At 35.7% G+C, this 17,193-nt stretch overlaps 1 protein-coding gene across 3 annotated transcripts in view; it reads left to right on the top strand.

Moving 5' to 3' along the window:
- LOC142341713 (excitatory amino acid transporter-like) overlaps nucleotides 1-17,193 on the top strand; it is a 45,547-nt gene that overhangs the window by 18,784 nt on the left and 9,570 nt on the right. For all 3 annotated transcript variants that reach the window (XM_075392893.1, XM_075392877.1, XM_075392885.1), the window contains exons 7-9: nucleotides 6,119-6,245; nucleotides 12,811-13,012; nucleotides 15,051-15,277. In XM_075392893.1, the coding sequence (XP_075249008.1) occupies nucleotides 6,119-6,245; nucleotides 12,811-13,012; nucleotides 15,051-15,277 (556 nt within the window). The remainder of the gene's footprint in view (nucleotides 1-6,118; nucleotides 6,246-12,810; nucleotides 13,013-15,050; nucleotides 15,278-17,193) is intronic.

The following is a 17,193-nucleotide window of genomic DNA, read 5'->3' as shown; positions in this document are numbered from 1 at the left end:
GACTACGAGTTTATGACCACTCTTTTATCGCCACTGTTTACTTAGTAACAGTGGCGATAAAAGAGTGTGATAAACTCGTAGTATAATGCTGAAGTGTTTTTCCAGTGTCGATCGGGCATTGAAATTCATTACACTGGCAGTTTATATAGCTGCGATTATCGCAACAGGTGTTGATTAAATGCAGCAATTGAAGGCACTGAATTTGAGCTGTTAGAGAAACCGTGATAAAAATTATCAGGCTAGCACGTGCATGACAACGCTTGAAGGCTGGTATTTGTCTAAGTTTCATTCCCTAAGTTAGATGCCCTAGTTCGACTAAAATTATTTATTAACATGCTGCAAAGAAGCTATTCACCCCTAAACAAAGGCAAATGATTGTAACTACAATCTGTTTCCCGTCAGAATGATCTACGATGAGACAATGGGCAGATTGTTTTTATATAGCTTTTAATTAATAGCTGCGCAGAGCTTTTATTGTCCTCTTGATTTTGTTTTAAGTCAAATAATTCCAGTTTTATTGTTGCGCTGTCGTTTTAAGATTTGTATTTTGATTTTTGAAGTCCAATTGGAGCAGGGATCCTCAACATGCCAAAGCAGTAAGTAATGATTAAGTGACTCTGCTTGAAGTCACTAAAAACTTCTGGCGTTTATCGAGAACCGCGAAGCGGTTCGAGATTTTAAGTCAGAATTTCAAAGTGACTTCTGCAGAGTCACTTAACCATGCTTAAAACACGAAACGCGCACGTTTAAAATGACAAAAGTCAACGGATGTTAACTTCTGGCTAAGCAGCAACTTCTGGCAATTTAACTTCTGGCACTGCAGACTTTCGGCATTTTAAAATGTGCACGTGAGTGTTTTAAGAATTTTAAATAGGAATTATTCTGCTCCATGAATTTTTTCTCTAATGTAGATTGAGAAAACGTTGTTTAGTCAAATAGTTTTTTGTGGTAGTAATTTGTTTACGTACGGCAATTTGACGTTTTTGTACTTTTCTGTTTACACAATAATTTCTTGTCACTAATGAGTAACATCACTCTAAAATAATTTTCCTTTCTCTATTGGTTTTAATTTGAATTATTTGCGTCAATTAAGGATAAAACACTATAGTTTAAGATTGATTGAGGATACTTTTGCAGTACAGTAAACCTCAATCATTAAAAAATTATTGCAACTTTTAGTAAAAAGACTGATATAATCTTCTGTTTAATAGCCGCCAAGTGATAGCTGGGGCTGTTATTGGCCTTCTCTTGGTTTATTTCGTCAAGACTTCTGTTACGAAATGTTCATTAGTTCATGCAATTTCAACGGAATTGCGTGCGTGACGTCATTTTTAACTCTTAGTGGAGCGAGTTTTTTGTGCATTCGCGTGATTAAGGTTTTGGTAACTCGTGACTTCACTCCCTTAAAATTAATTCCCACATTCTGAAGTTTGACTTTTTTACATTCATTCAAAGAGATAATGTCAAGTGAATGCGTATCACTCTGATTGAGGGTAAATTCTTATTGAGAGCAACTAATAGAAGCAGCAAAAAGTTAAACAGATTCTTAATCAAAATTTAACATCTCAGCATTTAATAAAGTTGTTTATTGGTCTGTTTTTTTTACTATCTTTTTGAGACTGCAGATCTACGAAGCTATTGCGTCTATTTTCTGGCAATCTGCCAGCTATGTTCATTGGTTTTTTGAGACTGCAAGCCTGTAAATCCATTGCTGTTTTTTTGGCAACCGATGTTTAATCTCGTTAAATCTCAAGCCTATTTGATTGTTTCGAAACTAATTTGGAACTTGAGGTTTTTCGAATCTTTGGTTTTTAATGAACCGTTGCTTTGGGCATTCGGATTGTTAACTAAATCTCAATGAAGTGACATGTTTTTTTTCATTATTTCGTCAAAAGTTTTAACTAGTTTCTTATCTTAATAACTGCGCTACCTGAACCAGCTATTGGTGGTAACTTTCTGGTTCTTTGGTTTTCTGAAAAGTTCTGTACCAACTTCTTGTTCACGCTCCCTTCCATTCAAATCAGCTATTTTTCATTCCTAGTCATAGTCGTTTTGTTAATTCGATTGAATAATATGTTGATCAGATTTGACGTGACTCAATCTAAATATGGAGGAGTTAAGGAGAACGTTTATCTCACTCTAACTGAAACACAGTTCAACTATCCATAACCCAGGCAGTTTTTTGTACTGTTTCAGACAGCACAAATGGTAAAACTCAGCTTTTTAAATTAAGAATTTTGATTTTGAGATCTCTAGATGTGTGCAATTATGGGGATCTGTCTCTTATTTATTTAAACAGTTTCCCGTTGTTAGAAAACGGTTTATTTCGCAGCTTGAAATTTTGGCGTTGGAGTGAAAATTGGTCGTTTCAGTGTACTACAAAACTTTGTTCTAAATATACGTTTACTGATCGATTCTATATTTGTAAAGAAATTTTTTGATTCGTGGTCGAATTTAGGCTCCGTAATTTAATTGACCTGCTGCTCATTTTGAAACTGCCAGCCTTTAAAGCTATATCTGTCATTTTTGGCAACCGATCTTTAGTCTCGTTAATTCTCTAGCCTCTATGATTGTTTCGAAAATTATTTGGAACTTGAGGTTTTTCTAATCTTCGGTTTTTAATGAACCGTTGCTTTGGGCATTCAGATTGTTAACTAAATCTCATTGAGGTGACATGTTTTTTTTCATTATTTCATCAAAAGTTTTTTCATTTTTTCATTATTTCATCAGATTGTTAACTAAATCTCATTGAGGTGACATGTTTTTTTTCATTATTTCATCAAAAGTTTTAACTGGTTTTTTTGTTAAAAACTGCGCTACCTGAGCAAGCTATTTGTGGTAACTTCTTGGTTCTTTGGCTTTCTGAAAAGTTTTGTACCTACTTCCTGTTCCCGCTCCCTTCAATTCAAATCAGCTATTTTTTCATTCCTAGTCAGAGTCGTTTTGTTAATTCGATTGAAAAATGTGTTGATCAGATTTGACGTGATTCACTCTCAATTTGTTGGAGGAGTTAAGGAGAACGTATATCACTCTAACTGAAATACAGTTCAATTATCCATAACCCAGGCAGTTTTTTGTACTGTTTCAGACAGTACAAATGGTAACCCTCAGCGTTTTAAATAAAAATTTCGATTTTGAGATCTGTAGATGTGTGCAATTGTGGAGCTGTCTCTATTAATTATAAAAACAGTTTCCCGTTGTCCGCAAACCGTTAATTCTCTAGCCTCTATGATTGTTTCGAAAATTATTTGGAACTTGAGGTTTTTCTAATCTTCGGTTTTTAATGAACCGTTGCTTTGGGCATTCAGATTGTTAACTAAATCTCATTGAGGTGACATGTTTTTTTTTCATTATTTCATCAAAAGTTTTAACTGGTTTTTTTGTTAAAAACTGCGCTACCTGAGCAAGCTATTTGTGGTAACTTCTTGGTTCTTTGGCTTTCTGAAAAGTTTTGTACCTACTTCCTGTTCCCGCTCCCTTCAATTCAAATCAGCTATTTTTTCATTCCTAGTCAGAGTCGTTTTGTTAATTCGATTGAAAAATGTGTTGATCAGATTTGACGTGATTCACTCTCAATTTGTTGGAGGAGTTAAGGAGAACGTATATCACTCTAACTGAAATACAGTTCAATTATCCATAACCCAGGCAGTTTTTTGTACTGTTTCAGACAGTACAAATGGTAATCCTCAGCGTTTTAAATAAAAATTTCGATTTTGAGATCTGTAGATGTGTGCAATTGTGGAGCTGTCTCTATTAATTATAAAAACAGTTTCCCGTTGTCCGCAAACCGTGCATTTCGCAGCTTGAATATTTTGCGTTGAAATGAAAATCGGTCGTTTAAGTGTGCTACAAAACTTCGTTCTAAATAAACGTTCACTGATGGATTCTATATTTGTAAAGAAATTATTTGACTAGTGGTCGAATTTAGGCTCCGTAATTTAATTGACCTGCTGCGCATTTGAGACTGCAAGCCTTTAAAGCTATTGCTGTTATTTTTGGCAACCGATGTTTAGTCCGTTTATTGTCTAGCTTCTTTTTTTGATTGTTTCGAAAATTATTTGGAACTTGAGGTTTTTATGATCTTTGATTTTTAATGAACCGTTGCTTTGGGCATTCAGATTGTTAGCTAAATCTCAATGAAGTGACATGTTTTTTTCATTATTTCATCAAAATTTTCAACTACTTTTTTATGTTAATAACTGTGCTACCTGAGCAAGCTATTGGTGGTAATTTCTTGGTTCTTTGGTTTTCTGAAAAGTTTTGTACCAACTTTTTGTTCACGCTCCCTTTAATTCAATTCAGCTATTTGTTCGTTCTTGGTCATAGTCGTTTTGTTAATTCGATTGAATAATATGTTGATCAGATTTGACGTGACTAACTCTCAATTTATTGGAGGAGTTAACGAGAACGTATATCTCACTCTAACTGAAATACATTTCAACTATCCATAACCCAGGTAGTTCATTGTACTGTTTCAGACAGCACAAATGGTGAAAATCAAGTTTTTTAAAATTTTCGCTTTTGAGATCTGTAGATGTGGGCAATTAAGGGGAGCTGTCTCTATTAATTGTTTAAACAATTTCCCGTTGTCCGAAAACCGTGCATTTGGCAGCCTGAAGTTTTGGCGTTGGAGTGAAAATCGGTCGTTTCAGTCTGCTAAAAAGCTTTGTTCTGAATGAACATTTACTGATCGATTCTATGTGTAAAGAAATTATTTGACTCGTGGTCGAATTTAGGCTCCGTAATGTTAATTGTTCCGCTCCGCTTTATTGAAATAGTTTTTTCTCCAAATTTTCTGATTGATATTCATGAAATTTAAACCGGGCCGTTTTGTTGTTGCTCCATGTTCATATTTAATGTTTTCTCTCTAACCTTTGATTTCTTTTCAACGCGTCATTGCCCTTTTAAAGTACAGGTGGTTTGTGGGCATGTTTAATAGCCGCCTTTAGCCTCTCAACAGCTATTATTCAGGCGCTCTCCTGTTTCTTACAATTCAAAGAAATTGAGTTGTATTGGGGCCCTGTCTTTACACATTTTCATAGTTTTTGAAGTCAAATTGGAGTTGTGATTTTGGTCACGCCGAAACAGGAAGTGGAGTGGAAAAGCGAGTATTTTGCGGCGTGACATTTTTTCGCTCTTATTTTAAAGTAGAATGAAAAAACTGCTTGAACAAAAATTCTCTTTCTCGCTTGTGGTTTTTTTGGTTTACATGCGGCAGTTTCACTTCGATTTTTTGTGTCTTCGATGTTTCACTTTGATGTTTTGTCGATTTTTTGGATTGGATTTTTTAAATGGTTTCCCAATCCATTCATAGTTTTTTCCAGGCCTAGGTTTTTGTTTTCTCTTTCTCGCTAGTGGTTTTGCGTTCACATGCGGCATTTTGACATTGATTTTTAGTTTTTTAATTTTTATCTTATTGTTTTTGAAATGGTTTTCCCAATTCACACAGTCCGTTCTAGGTCTAGTTTTGGTTAAGTTAATGAAAATTCTTTGAATTGTACGTCAGGACTTCCTGCTATGTTAATTTGCTTTACCTTTGATCGCGTTCTTCGTTTTGTATAAGTCACAATTTTCATGCTTGACTTCTGACTTACTTCACTAAATGTTTCAACTGAATGGATTTGAAATTCTTTCACGTATTGAATGACGTAATGTAGTGAATACGGTCAAAGTCAAAAGAGCAAAAATCAAAAGAAACGGGATAAACATATAAAGCCCGGCCATAATGCATTAGGTTATCAAAGTTCATTAAAGCGATTGCCAGCTGGCATTAGTAGTATGCTTAAAAGCCTTCAGTTTAGAAGCCGAATTAAGTGAAATTTTAAAATGGAACCGAATATGCAGAATTTACACACCAACTAAGAACACTTTGTGACACTTCTGTCGATTTCTATCTCTTATTTTTTTTCCTGATTCAATCCCAATGTGCGTCAAACGGGTCAACGGTGGCTATTTTTCGGCAACTTGCCTGCTATGTTTAAATGATAGTTTTAATGGATAGAAAATTAAAACCAAAAATATTAAATTTTGCTCATCTTTACATTGCTCATCATAATAATAAATTTTGCGCATCAGTAACATTGATGTCTTTACTGGTTTTGTATATTTGTTTGCTCAGGCCTCATAGTGTTCTCAGTGCTGTTTGCTCTGACTCTTTTGAGGATGCAAGACGAATGCGAACACATAATCAGCACAATTCACACCATCAGTCGTGTCGTCCTTGCAATGGTTACCTCGTTCATGTGGTGAGTTTCGAAACTGCAAAATTGCCGAGACACTCAAATTTACCTTTCAGGATCCTCGTCTTTTGTGTTCAGCAATCCCGCTAGTTTTCTGACCAGATTAAAGGCTTAATACACTAACTAATTCCACATCTCGCTTTTTGATTAATTTGATAATGGGTCTAATTTATTCCTGTTTCTGGTTTGATGTTCTAGGATAGTAACATGATAAGTGCTCTGGTTGTATTAAACACTTTAATGACGAATCAAAGTTTTTATAGTACCTCGCAAGTTATCTCTATATTCCTAGAGAAACGGCGCGCTTTTTGTTAATGCTAAATTTTTTCCTGACTGCTGACTTACCGCCGTAAATTAGGTTTAATTTCTTCCCAAAATGATGTAAAGTTTCGTTGAAACCAATTAAGTATAACCAAAGGAAATTGAAACTTTGTCCAATGAGCGAGATTGGGTTATCTGTTTTGTATCTATTAAGTTTCAATTTCATTTGGTTGCACTTATTTGATTTCGACAAAAGTTGCGCACTTCAAGAGGAAACATTTCGGGCTTCATAATTCCATCATCATGACTTCATTTTACGACCTTATGGCAAAAACTCGAACTTACTTTATGGCGCTAAATCTAAAGTAGCGATAAGTTAATCATAAGCATTAGCGTCCTCGAATCCCGATTATCCTAATCCTGTCACTGGATTTGAGGTCAAACATGCATGCATTTTCCAACAGGCTACTTAATTTAACTCAAGCAAAACTCGCACGACTTAGCTATTGTCGAATCCTATGAAGTCCATATGAATCCTGTCGGCGGCCAGATTCCTCTTGCGTTGAAGTCCTGCAGAAGCCAGATGAGGTCACCCATCGGTAGTCTGTTCAACGAAGGAACTTACTCGGTTAGAAATCTCGTCCAGATCTGTTGGAATCTCTTTCATTTGCGTCCAGGCCGAGCTAATCAGTGTCAGATTCTGCACATAAATTAAAGGATAAGAGCTGACAAGGTTTTCAACTTTGCTCACTGTTGTTAAAAAAAACTTATCGAGAGTCAACTTGGCTGAGGTTCAAGATATGAGCTTGTTTGGTGCACTGAACGAAATTGACGCACTGAGCTCGTTTGACGCACTTAGAAATTGCCTTGGATCTAATGAAATATTTCGTTAATTTTTAATAGCCGCCCTCATCTTCTCAGCCGGCTATTATAGCGCTCCTATTTTTTTTTTTTACTTCGTCGAATAAAAAAATGTTTCGCTTTACCTCATTTTGCCGCCTTTTCAACATTTTGCGTGAAATCTTTTTGACTTCTCTAGGCTAGTTTCTCTCTTCTCTCATTCTGCTAAAAGTGATTTTGAACATCAGTTGCTCAGCAAAGCAATTCAAAATGAACAGAGTCAGTATAAAAAATTGAAGTCAGAAATAGAAACGGGATAAACCCATAAAGCCCAATTTTAGATGCCCGCTATTTGAACGTCGGTCCTATAAGTATTAGTTACCTCTCTCTAATGCTTATTGTTATTGATAGTAGCCCCTGTAGCCTCTCTCTAAGAAACAGAAGTATGTTCAACTACGAAATGCCATCAAAATAAATCGGACTTAAAAAATGTTTTTGTACAGAAATCTTTCTTTTTTCAATATCTTCTGTTATTTCAATCCCAATCATGCTTTTTGGAATCAACGGCGGCTATTTTCCGGCAATCTGCCGAGTATGTTTATCTCATTTGGCGGCTTTTATACTGCTGATTTTGTGGTTGAGAGATTCAGCCGTCATTATCATATTATTAATAGCCGCCCTCATCTTCTCAGCTGGCTATTATAGCCCTCCTATTTTTTTTACAATTCAAAGAATTTGATTTGTATTGGGGCGCTGTCTTTTTTTTTAAGATCTGTTCACACATTTTCATGATTTTTGAAGTTAAATTGGAGTAGTGATTTTGGTCACTCCGAAGCAGGAAATGGAGCGAAAAAGCGAGTGGTTTTGCGGCGTGAATTTTTTTCGCTCTAATTTTAAAGTAGAGTGCGAAAATGGTGTTTGAACAAAAACTCGGTTTCTCGGTAGTGGTTTTTTGTTCACATGCGGCAATTTCACTCTGATTTTTACTGTTTTTTCGATTTTTGGATAGGATTTTTATCTAAATGGTTTTCCCAATCCATTCACAGCTCATTCTAGGCCTAGTTTTTTGTTTGAATTAAAATTTCATTTCTCGATAGTGGTTTTTTCGTTCATATGCGGCATTTTGACATTGATTTTTTGTTTTTTTTATTTTTTGATCTGATTTTTTTAAAATGGTTTTCTCAATTCACTCATAGTCCATTCTAGGTCTAGTTTTTCTTTTTTCTCAATGAAAATTCTTTGAATTGTACGTCAGGACTTGTCCTGCTATGTTTTTTTACTTCGTCGAACTTTTTTTCGCTTTAACATTTTGCCGCTTTTTCGACATTTTGCGTGAAATCTTTTTGACTTCTGTAGGCTAGTTTCTCTCTTCTCTCATTCTGCTTAAAGTGAATTTGAACATCAGTTGCTCAGCAAAGCAATTCAAAATGAACAGAGTCAGTATAAAAAATTGAAGTCAGAAATAGAAAGGGATAAACCCATAAAGCCCTATTTTAGATGCCCGCTTTTTGAACGTCGTTCCTATAAGTCTTAGTTTCCATCTCTAATGCTTATTGGTATTGATAGTAGCCCCTGTAGCCTCTCTCTAAGAAACAGAAGTACGTTATGTTCAACTACGAAATGCCATCAAAATAAATCGGACTTAAAAAATGTTTTGTGCAAAAATCTTTTTTTTTTCAATATCTTCTATTCTTTCAATCCCAATCATGCTTATTGGAATCAACGGCGGCTATTTTCCGGCAATCTGCCGGGTATGTTTCATATCATTTATATCACTATCATATTATCATCACTATTTTGAACAAAAATTATCAACAAAAACAATTTATTTAGAAGTACCTCACAGTTCAGTGATTGGGCTTATGCTTTTAAGTATTTATGTAAATTAATTTACTAAAATTTTAACGATTTTGAGAACTTTTTGAACGACAGCGATGTAAATTATGCCAAAATAGAATATCAAACTCTAACATTAGTAGTCGAGTAACAACAACAGTTTGACTATCCAGTGTCACTAAACAGTTGTTGTTCCTAGTGCGAATCAAGTTTCTAATCGCTCTGAAACGAAGTCTGACGCTTTCGACTTTTCGTCCTCAAAAATGGAATAAATGGATAGCGCACGGAGGACCGTAAGTTCTGTTAGAGCCTTTCGGCTTTTTAGTCGCTAAGTATGCGAATCGCCGAAACTTTAGGAGTTTACAAACAACTTTTTGGCTTATTTTTGTTTCATTGGTCAAATTTTTTATGATACTTATTTTGACCATTTGCTTCGTCTTGGGCCTATTGAGAAATAAGTACTATTCATTTGAACCCACCGTTGCTGGCTCTTTGATTTTTTTTTTTTCGGAGGAGAAATCGTTCGTTGTGAAAATATCAAAATCATTTTTGAAAAAGTTTATGGATTGTTCTAATTAATAGACGCCTCAGCTTCTCAGCCGGCTATTATAGCGCTCCTATTTTTTTCACTGTTCAAAGAATTTGAATTGTATTGGGGAGCTGTCTTCATTCTTTTTGAAGATCTGTTCACACATTTTCATGAGTTTTGAAGTCACATTGGAGTGGTGATCTTGGTGATGCCGAAACAGGAAATGCAGCGAAAAAGCGAGTGGTTTTTGGCGTAAAGTTTTTTCGCTCTAATTTTAAAGTAGAGAGAAAACGGTGTTTGAACAAAATTCGCTTTCTCGCTAGTGGTTTTTTTCACATGCGGCAATTTCACCTTGCTTTTTACTGTTTTTCGTTTTTTTTTGGATAGGCTGTTTTCTAAATGGTTTTCCCAATCCATTCATAGTTCATTCTACGCCTTGTTTTTTGTTAGAATCAAATTTACATCTGTCGCTAGTGGTTTTCTGTTCTCCCAAGCTGCATTTTGACATTGATTTTCTGTTTTTTTGTTTTTTTTAAATCTGGTTAATAGCCGCTTCAGCTTCTCAGCCGGCTATTATAGCGCTCCTGTTTTTTTCTAACTTTGTCGAATAAAAATGTTTAGCGTTACCTTAGTTCACAGCTTGTTCACATATTTTGCGTGAAATGTTTTCGACTTCTCTAGGCTAGTTTCACTCTTCTCTCATTCTGCTCAAAGTGCTTTTAGACAGCTGTTGCGCAGCAAAGCAATTCAAAATGAACATAGTAAGCAACAAAAACGAAATCAGAATTAGAAACGAGATAAACTCAGAAACCAGTTTTAGGGGTGGTGGTCAAGCAAGCCGATAGGCAAGCAAGCCGAATTTTGAAAATCAGGTCAAGTAAGTTGAAAAATTTTGTGATACCTGTGTTTCAAGTTGCCCATGGCAGGCCGTTGGCTTCGCCGCGATAATCGGCCCGCGGTTTCCTGATTACATCCCACAGCGGATGAGAGGCATGGCCATGGACAGCAGTCTGCTGAGGCCCGTACCCACTAGATGTCTAAAAATTGACAAATTTTTGTTTCTTTGGTGCATGGGAATACATTATGCACTATAATACTATACGCAGTGTTGACTGTAACGGTTAACAATGTATTATATCTGACAGATTACATAACTATTACATAACTTTCGGCTTGCTTTTATGTCGGCTTACTTTGCGTTCACCAGTTTTAGATGCCCGTTTCTCGAAATCAGTCCTTATAAGTCTTATTTACAATCTCTAATAGTTATTGGTATTGATGCTAGCTCCTGTATCGTCTCACTATGCAGCAGGAGTATGTTCAACTACAAAGTGACATCAAAATAGTTTGCACTTTAAAATTGCTTTTCTACAAAAATCATTTTTTTTTTCGTTATTTCTCTTGCAATCACAATCGTGGTTATCGGAATCGACGGCGGCTATTTTCCGGCAATCTGCCGGATATGTTTTTTTGGAAATTGTTTTCCCAATTCACTCATAGTCCGTTCCAGGTCTAGTTTTTTGTTTAGTCAATGAAAATTCTTTGAATTGCACGTCAGGACTTTTCCTGCTATGTTTTTTTTTCATCGTCGAATAAAAATTTTCCGCTTTACCTTAGTTCACAGCTTGTTCAACATTTTGCGTGAAATCTTTTTGACTTCTCGAGGCTAATTCCACTCTTCTATTATTCTGCTTAAAGTGGTTTTAGACAGCAGTTTCTCAGCAAAGCAGTTCAAAATGAACAGAGTCAGTATCAAAAAGCGAAGTCAGAATTAGAAACGGGAGAAACACATGAAGCCAAATTTTAGATACCTGTCACTCGAAATTTGTTCTTTGTTTCCAGCTCTAATGCTTATTGGCATTGATCCTAGCAGCTGTGTGGTCTTATTACGAAATGGGAAAATGTGCAGCTCAAAATGACAACAAAACAGTTTGCATTTTAAAATTGTTGGTACAAAAATCATTTTTTCACAAGTTTTTTCTCTTCCTTGAATCCAAATCTTTGTCATGGGAATCAACGGCGACTATTTTTCGGTAATCTGCCGGGTATGTTTTTGTATGCTGCTTAGATGACAGGCCCCAAACGACGATTTCTCATCATTTACAATAAAATTACGTTCTAAAGCTACTAGTTAACAAGCTTTCGAAATTCAACAAAAATCCTGGTTGTTAAAACCAAATAAATTTTTGTTAGTCAAATAAGAAACAAACTAAGGAGGTTTTTGAGCGGTAGGCAAATGAGTAATTTTTATTGATATCCGATAGGTTGTTGGAACTGTCTTTGTCCACATACCAGAGCCCCATTTTAGAGACTTAATTGTTTTTGTGAGCATTTCAATGAGTGTTGCAAAACTTCTAATTGTCTTCTTAATCCCCAATTAAAATTGTGAGCTAGTTTTCAGCTATTACTCACCAATTGGGCTTTCCCTAATTTTGGTAGAATTGACACTCTGTTAACTTTCGCAGAAATCAGATACTGTTAATATGTACAACAGTGATGGCGTAGACAACAGTAACGGTTAGCTTGGGCAACTGTAACAAGACGGGATCAATGTTGCCAACGTTTGCACAAAAATGGGCCTCGTAGATAAATCTGCGGCATATTTCCACATTTTTTATGCAAATCGACTTTTCGCCCGCTTTCACGGTTGACAACCCATGCTGCTGACAACTCTAATGTTAAAACGTGGTCGTCGATATCACTGAGAATTTTTAGTGAATTTACTGGATAAAATATACTGTTTGCACAGTAATGATGATCGAGTTTTTTGACTTGATGTTTTTTTAGCTCTAACTATTATCTTCAAACAAACTTAATAGTTAGCACTTCGAATTTAACCAAAAACTTTCCCCCACTTTCTCGAACCTGTTGCCGTTTTTCTTTCATGTACCACGACAAGTGTTTCTGAAATGGCCTCCCCACTGATATGGTACATAGTATGCTGTCAAATACGTATGTAGAATTTTCTGTGCCACTCACAGTATAATGCTAGGGTTTTGTTTTCAATACGTCTGTGATATAATGCTGGCTGTTCAAGTTTGTATTGAAATACTATAGTCTGACCTATTCCTATCTTGTGAAACAATTTACATTCGCACGTTTAAGGGTGACTCCTGTTGGAATCTTCTCCCTGATCGTTGGGAATATTCTGCAGGCTAAAGAGCTAGGTGACTTGGCCACTATCTTGGTTGTGTTCTGTGGTGTGGTACTCATTGGTCTTTCAATACACTTGTTCGTGGTCCTCACCGGCCTCTACTTATTTGTTGTGCGAAAGAATCCACTCGCTTTCTACAAACACATATCAAAAGTTAGTTATTCTTCAATGCTTTCAACATAGCTCTACGATATGAATGTTCCTGAACGTGCTCCTTGAACGCAATATCTTTTCAATTCGAACGGTTTCGGAATGCTAAATTGATCTCCAGTGAATTGTATACGAACTATCTCCAAGTTCATAGGCGCAATTATGATAGCATATAATCTTTCATATGGGATCTTTGCGAGTGGCCAATTTGACTTTCATAGGGAGTTTATGTCCATCGCATAACTTTGCTTTTCTTGTTCTATTTCCTAGGTTTAATGCTAATGGGTCTGGCACTCCACCCCAAGTCAGTTGTGTTTGTAATTCCTCTTGAAAAAAGTTTGAAACAATTTTTGTAATTGTTTATCTTTTTAATGCAAAATTTTAAATTGACTGTTTTTTGAGCTTTTGAACATTGCTCTGTAGCGACTTTTTGCTTCTTGATACCCTAGTGGCTGAAGAGAATTTTTCTTTGGATTTGTATGATTTTGGAAATTCTAAAAAAATTTGTAACTTTTTCCATTTTTTCAGTGAAAGTTGTTTGTAAGAGCTTTTTTTTCATAATTTAGCCTAAAGTATTTTTTCAAAAATCACAGTGGTTTTTGTAAGTACTAGTTGGTTTGATAAAGTTATTTTGGCGGAGATAATTTTTTTCGCGATTTCAATTTATAACAAAATTTGATCAGATTTTTATCATATTTTAACAGATTTGATTTTATTGTTTTTACTTTTTTGTTTCATGATTTTGTTTCAAGATTATCATAAATTAGTGAGGTCACGTTTTGTTTGATGGGTAGTTGGATGGCGTTTAGATGGATTTTTACTTAGAGTCGTTTCCGGAATTCTTCCGGCTATGTTTTTTACAATTCAAAGAATTTGAATTGTATTGGGGCGCTGTCTTTTTTTTGAGATCTGTTCACACATTTTCATGATTTTTGAAGTCAAATTGGAGTAGTGATTTTGGTCACGCCGAAACAGGAAGTGGAGCGAAAAAGCGAGTGGTTTTGGCGGCATGAAATTTTTTCGCTCTAATTTTAAAGTAGAGAGAAAACGGTGTTTGAACAAAAATTCGCTTTCTCGCTAGTGGTTTATTGTTCACATGCGGCAATTTCGCTTTGATTTTTTCTGTTTTTTCGAAATTTTGGATCGGATTTTTTTTCTAAATGGTTTTTCCAATCCATTCGTAGTCCTTTCTGGGTCTAATTTTTTGTTTAGTCAATGAAAATTCTTTGAATTGTACGTCAGGATTTGTCCTGCTATGTTTTTTTTTCTTCGTCGAACTTTTTTTCGCTTTACCATTTTGCCGCTTTTTCAGCATTTTGCGTGAAATCTTTTTGACCTCTCTAGGCTAGTTTCTCTCTTCTCTCATTCTGCTAAAAGTGAATTTGAACATCAGTTGCTCAGCAAAGCAGTTCAAAATGAACAGAGTCAGAATAAAAAATTGAAGTCAGAAATAGAAACGGGATAAACCCATAAAGCCCAATTTTAAATGCCCGCTGTTTGAACTTCGTTCCTATAAGTCTTAGTTACCATCTCTAATGCTTATTGGTATTGATAGTAGCTCCTGTAGCCTCTCTCTCAGAAACAGAAGTATGTTCAACTACGAAATGCCATCAAAATAAATCGGACTTAAAAAATGTTTTTGTATAAAAATCTTTTTTTTCCTATATCTTCTATTCTTTCAATCCCAATCATGCTTATTGGAATCAACGGCGGCTATTTTCCGGCAATCTGCCGGGTATGTTTAATTTTGGAAAAGAGTTCTCCATTATCAAATTTTGTCATCTATCGGTGTGATAGTCTGTCGGTAAATTTACTCCAAATCGCATTTTAGCATCGATGCAGAAATGTACAAGTATTGCTTGCGGAATTACTAACCATAATACGATGTAATCTAATTGTCCAGCTAAGCGTACTGCTGAAAATCGCAAAAGAACAATAATTAAATGTGCTTAGAGAAGCTCTGCATCACAGCTGCAACAACTAAATTAACGTGATCAATTAGAACTGTAACAATTTTGGAGCTGAATGATTGTGAGTTTAGGCTGCAGTGACTGCATTTGGCACCAGTTCTAGCAGTGCCACCTTGCCCATCACATTCCACTGTTTGGAGAGGGAGGTGAGAGTGGACCCTGTGATCACCAGACTGATGCTACCCCTTGGGAGTGTCATCAACATGGACGGAGGTGCTCTATACGAGGCCATGGCATGTGTCTTCATTGCACACCTTAGTAACTTCGACCTCACAGTTGCCGATTATTTCACTATATGGTGTGTATCACGGTGATCTAAAAATAAGTGACAATTTGTTCCAGTGACGAAATTTGAACCTGTAATAATGAAGAGATTTCTGATTAGGAGAGAACATTAAAGTTAATTGACGTTGAGGTGGGTTAATTCGAGGCACTTATTAAAAATTGGCTGTCGTCTAAAATACTCAATGTGCCAAAATGTACCCAACATTTTACTCCATTTTTGAACTTATCACAAAGACTGTTCAGCATAATAATGCATATGAGAAAATTCATGTAATTGTTTGTTTAATAGCCGCGAAGCGATAGCGGCTGTTATTGGGGAGATCGTGGTTTTTTACAATTCAAAGAATTTGAATTGTATTGGGGCGCTGTCTTTTTTTTAAGATCTGTTCACACATTTTCATGATTTTTGAAGTCAAATTGGAGTAGTGATTTTGGTCACGCCGAAACAGGAAATGGAGCGAAAAAGCGAGTGGTTTTGCGGCGTGAATTTTTTTCGCTCTAATTTTAAAGTAGAGTGAGAAAATGGTGTTTGAACAAAAATTTGGTTTCTCGGTAGTGGTTTTTTGTTCACATGCGGCAATTTCACTCTGATTTTTACTGTTTTTTCGATTTTTGGATCGGATTTTTTTCTAAATGGTTTTCCCAATCCATTCAAAGCTCATTCTAGGCATAGTTTTTTGTGTGAATTAAATTTTCATTTCTCGTTAGTGGTTTTTTTGTTCACATGCGGCATTTTCACATTGATTTTCTGTTTTTTCTTATTTTTTATCAGAATTTTTTAAAAATGGTTTTCTCAATTCACTCTTAGTCCATTCTAGGTCTGGTTTTTCTGTTTAGTCAATGAAAGTTCTTTGAATTGTACGTCAGGACTTGTCCTGCTATGTTTTTTTAATTCGTCGTCTCCGTCAATGATTCTTACGACCTGACTTCTTGGAATTGACTTCTTGGAATTGACTTCAGTGACTTCTATTGCTTTGCAGTTAAAATTTATGTACGTGATGTTTCTGCTTTTAGGTCAATTGCGTGACTTACCTCGCTCAAAAAAATGACTTCTGAACTCACTTATGGAACTTTAATTTTTTTATGAAGATTTACTAGTTAATAGTGTGCATCTAAGTAGTGCCAATCTTATATGCCCTAATTCGTGATTATTAGTCTTGAGTTTTTGATTTCGAATATCAATTTTGAAATAGCTCTTTAAGGGCTTTTTCCTTATAGGACGTATGTATCAAAAAATTGACAGTCCGAAGCTAACCCAAAAAGTCTAGTGGTCTATTAAAGGACTGGTGGTCGATCTGTCAATCTTATTTCTTTAGGTGTTTCAATTCATGGAAGGCCACGAGCGTCTATCGCGGCTATTTTCCGGCAATCTGCCGGCTATGTTTTCCAAGTTTTAAATGTAATACTAGCTCATTTGGCCATGCCTCAGAGGCCCGTGGGACTTGATGTGAACGTATGACAAGAACATAGTATTAAATTATCCTCCTAAGAGAGATAAAATGTGTTTCCAATAGCGAATGTCATTTGAACGAGATTATTGAACGAAAAGATGAAATGGGAAAAATTGGGTATTATGGCATTGGATGATTTTTCAGATCACTGATTCCCAGACAACTGGAGAACAATTGGAAAAAAATATGATGAAGCGGTGCTTCTATTTAGATATTCGTTTGTTTTTTAATTGCTCTCAAACGAGGTTTGTAGCAATTATATTAGTCCTGTGGTCTTTTTTATGTCATTTTGCGCTTGGCCCTTTTTTTGTCGAACCCTTTTGATTTTTCGTCTTCACAAGCGGGATAAACAGCTAAAGCCTGGAGGACATTAAGTGGCTGAGCAGCTCTCTTAAAGCCCTATTATGATATACAACAAAACAGTTAGTGATACATAAATTCATGCTGAGGGGTATTTTGAACCCCTCCCCTCTGCACT

The sequence above is a fragment of the Convolutriloba macropyga genome, chromosome 1 (genome assembly GCF_964194025.1).
Source record: "Convolutriloba macropyga chromosome 1, txConMacr16.3, whole genome shotgun sequence".
Taxonomy (NCBI): Eukaryota; Metazoa; Xenacoelomorpha; order Acoela; family Convolutidae; genus Convolutriloba; species Convolutriloba macropyga.
The sequence above is the reverse complement of the archived record's forward strand: the minus strand, read 5'-3'. Positions and strand labels throughout refer to the sequence as shown.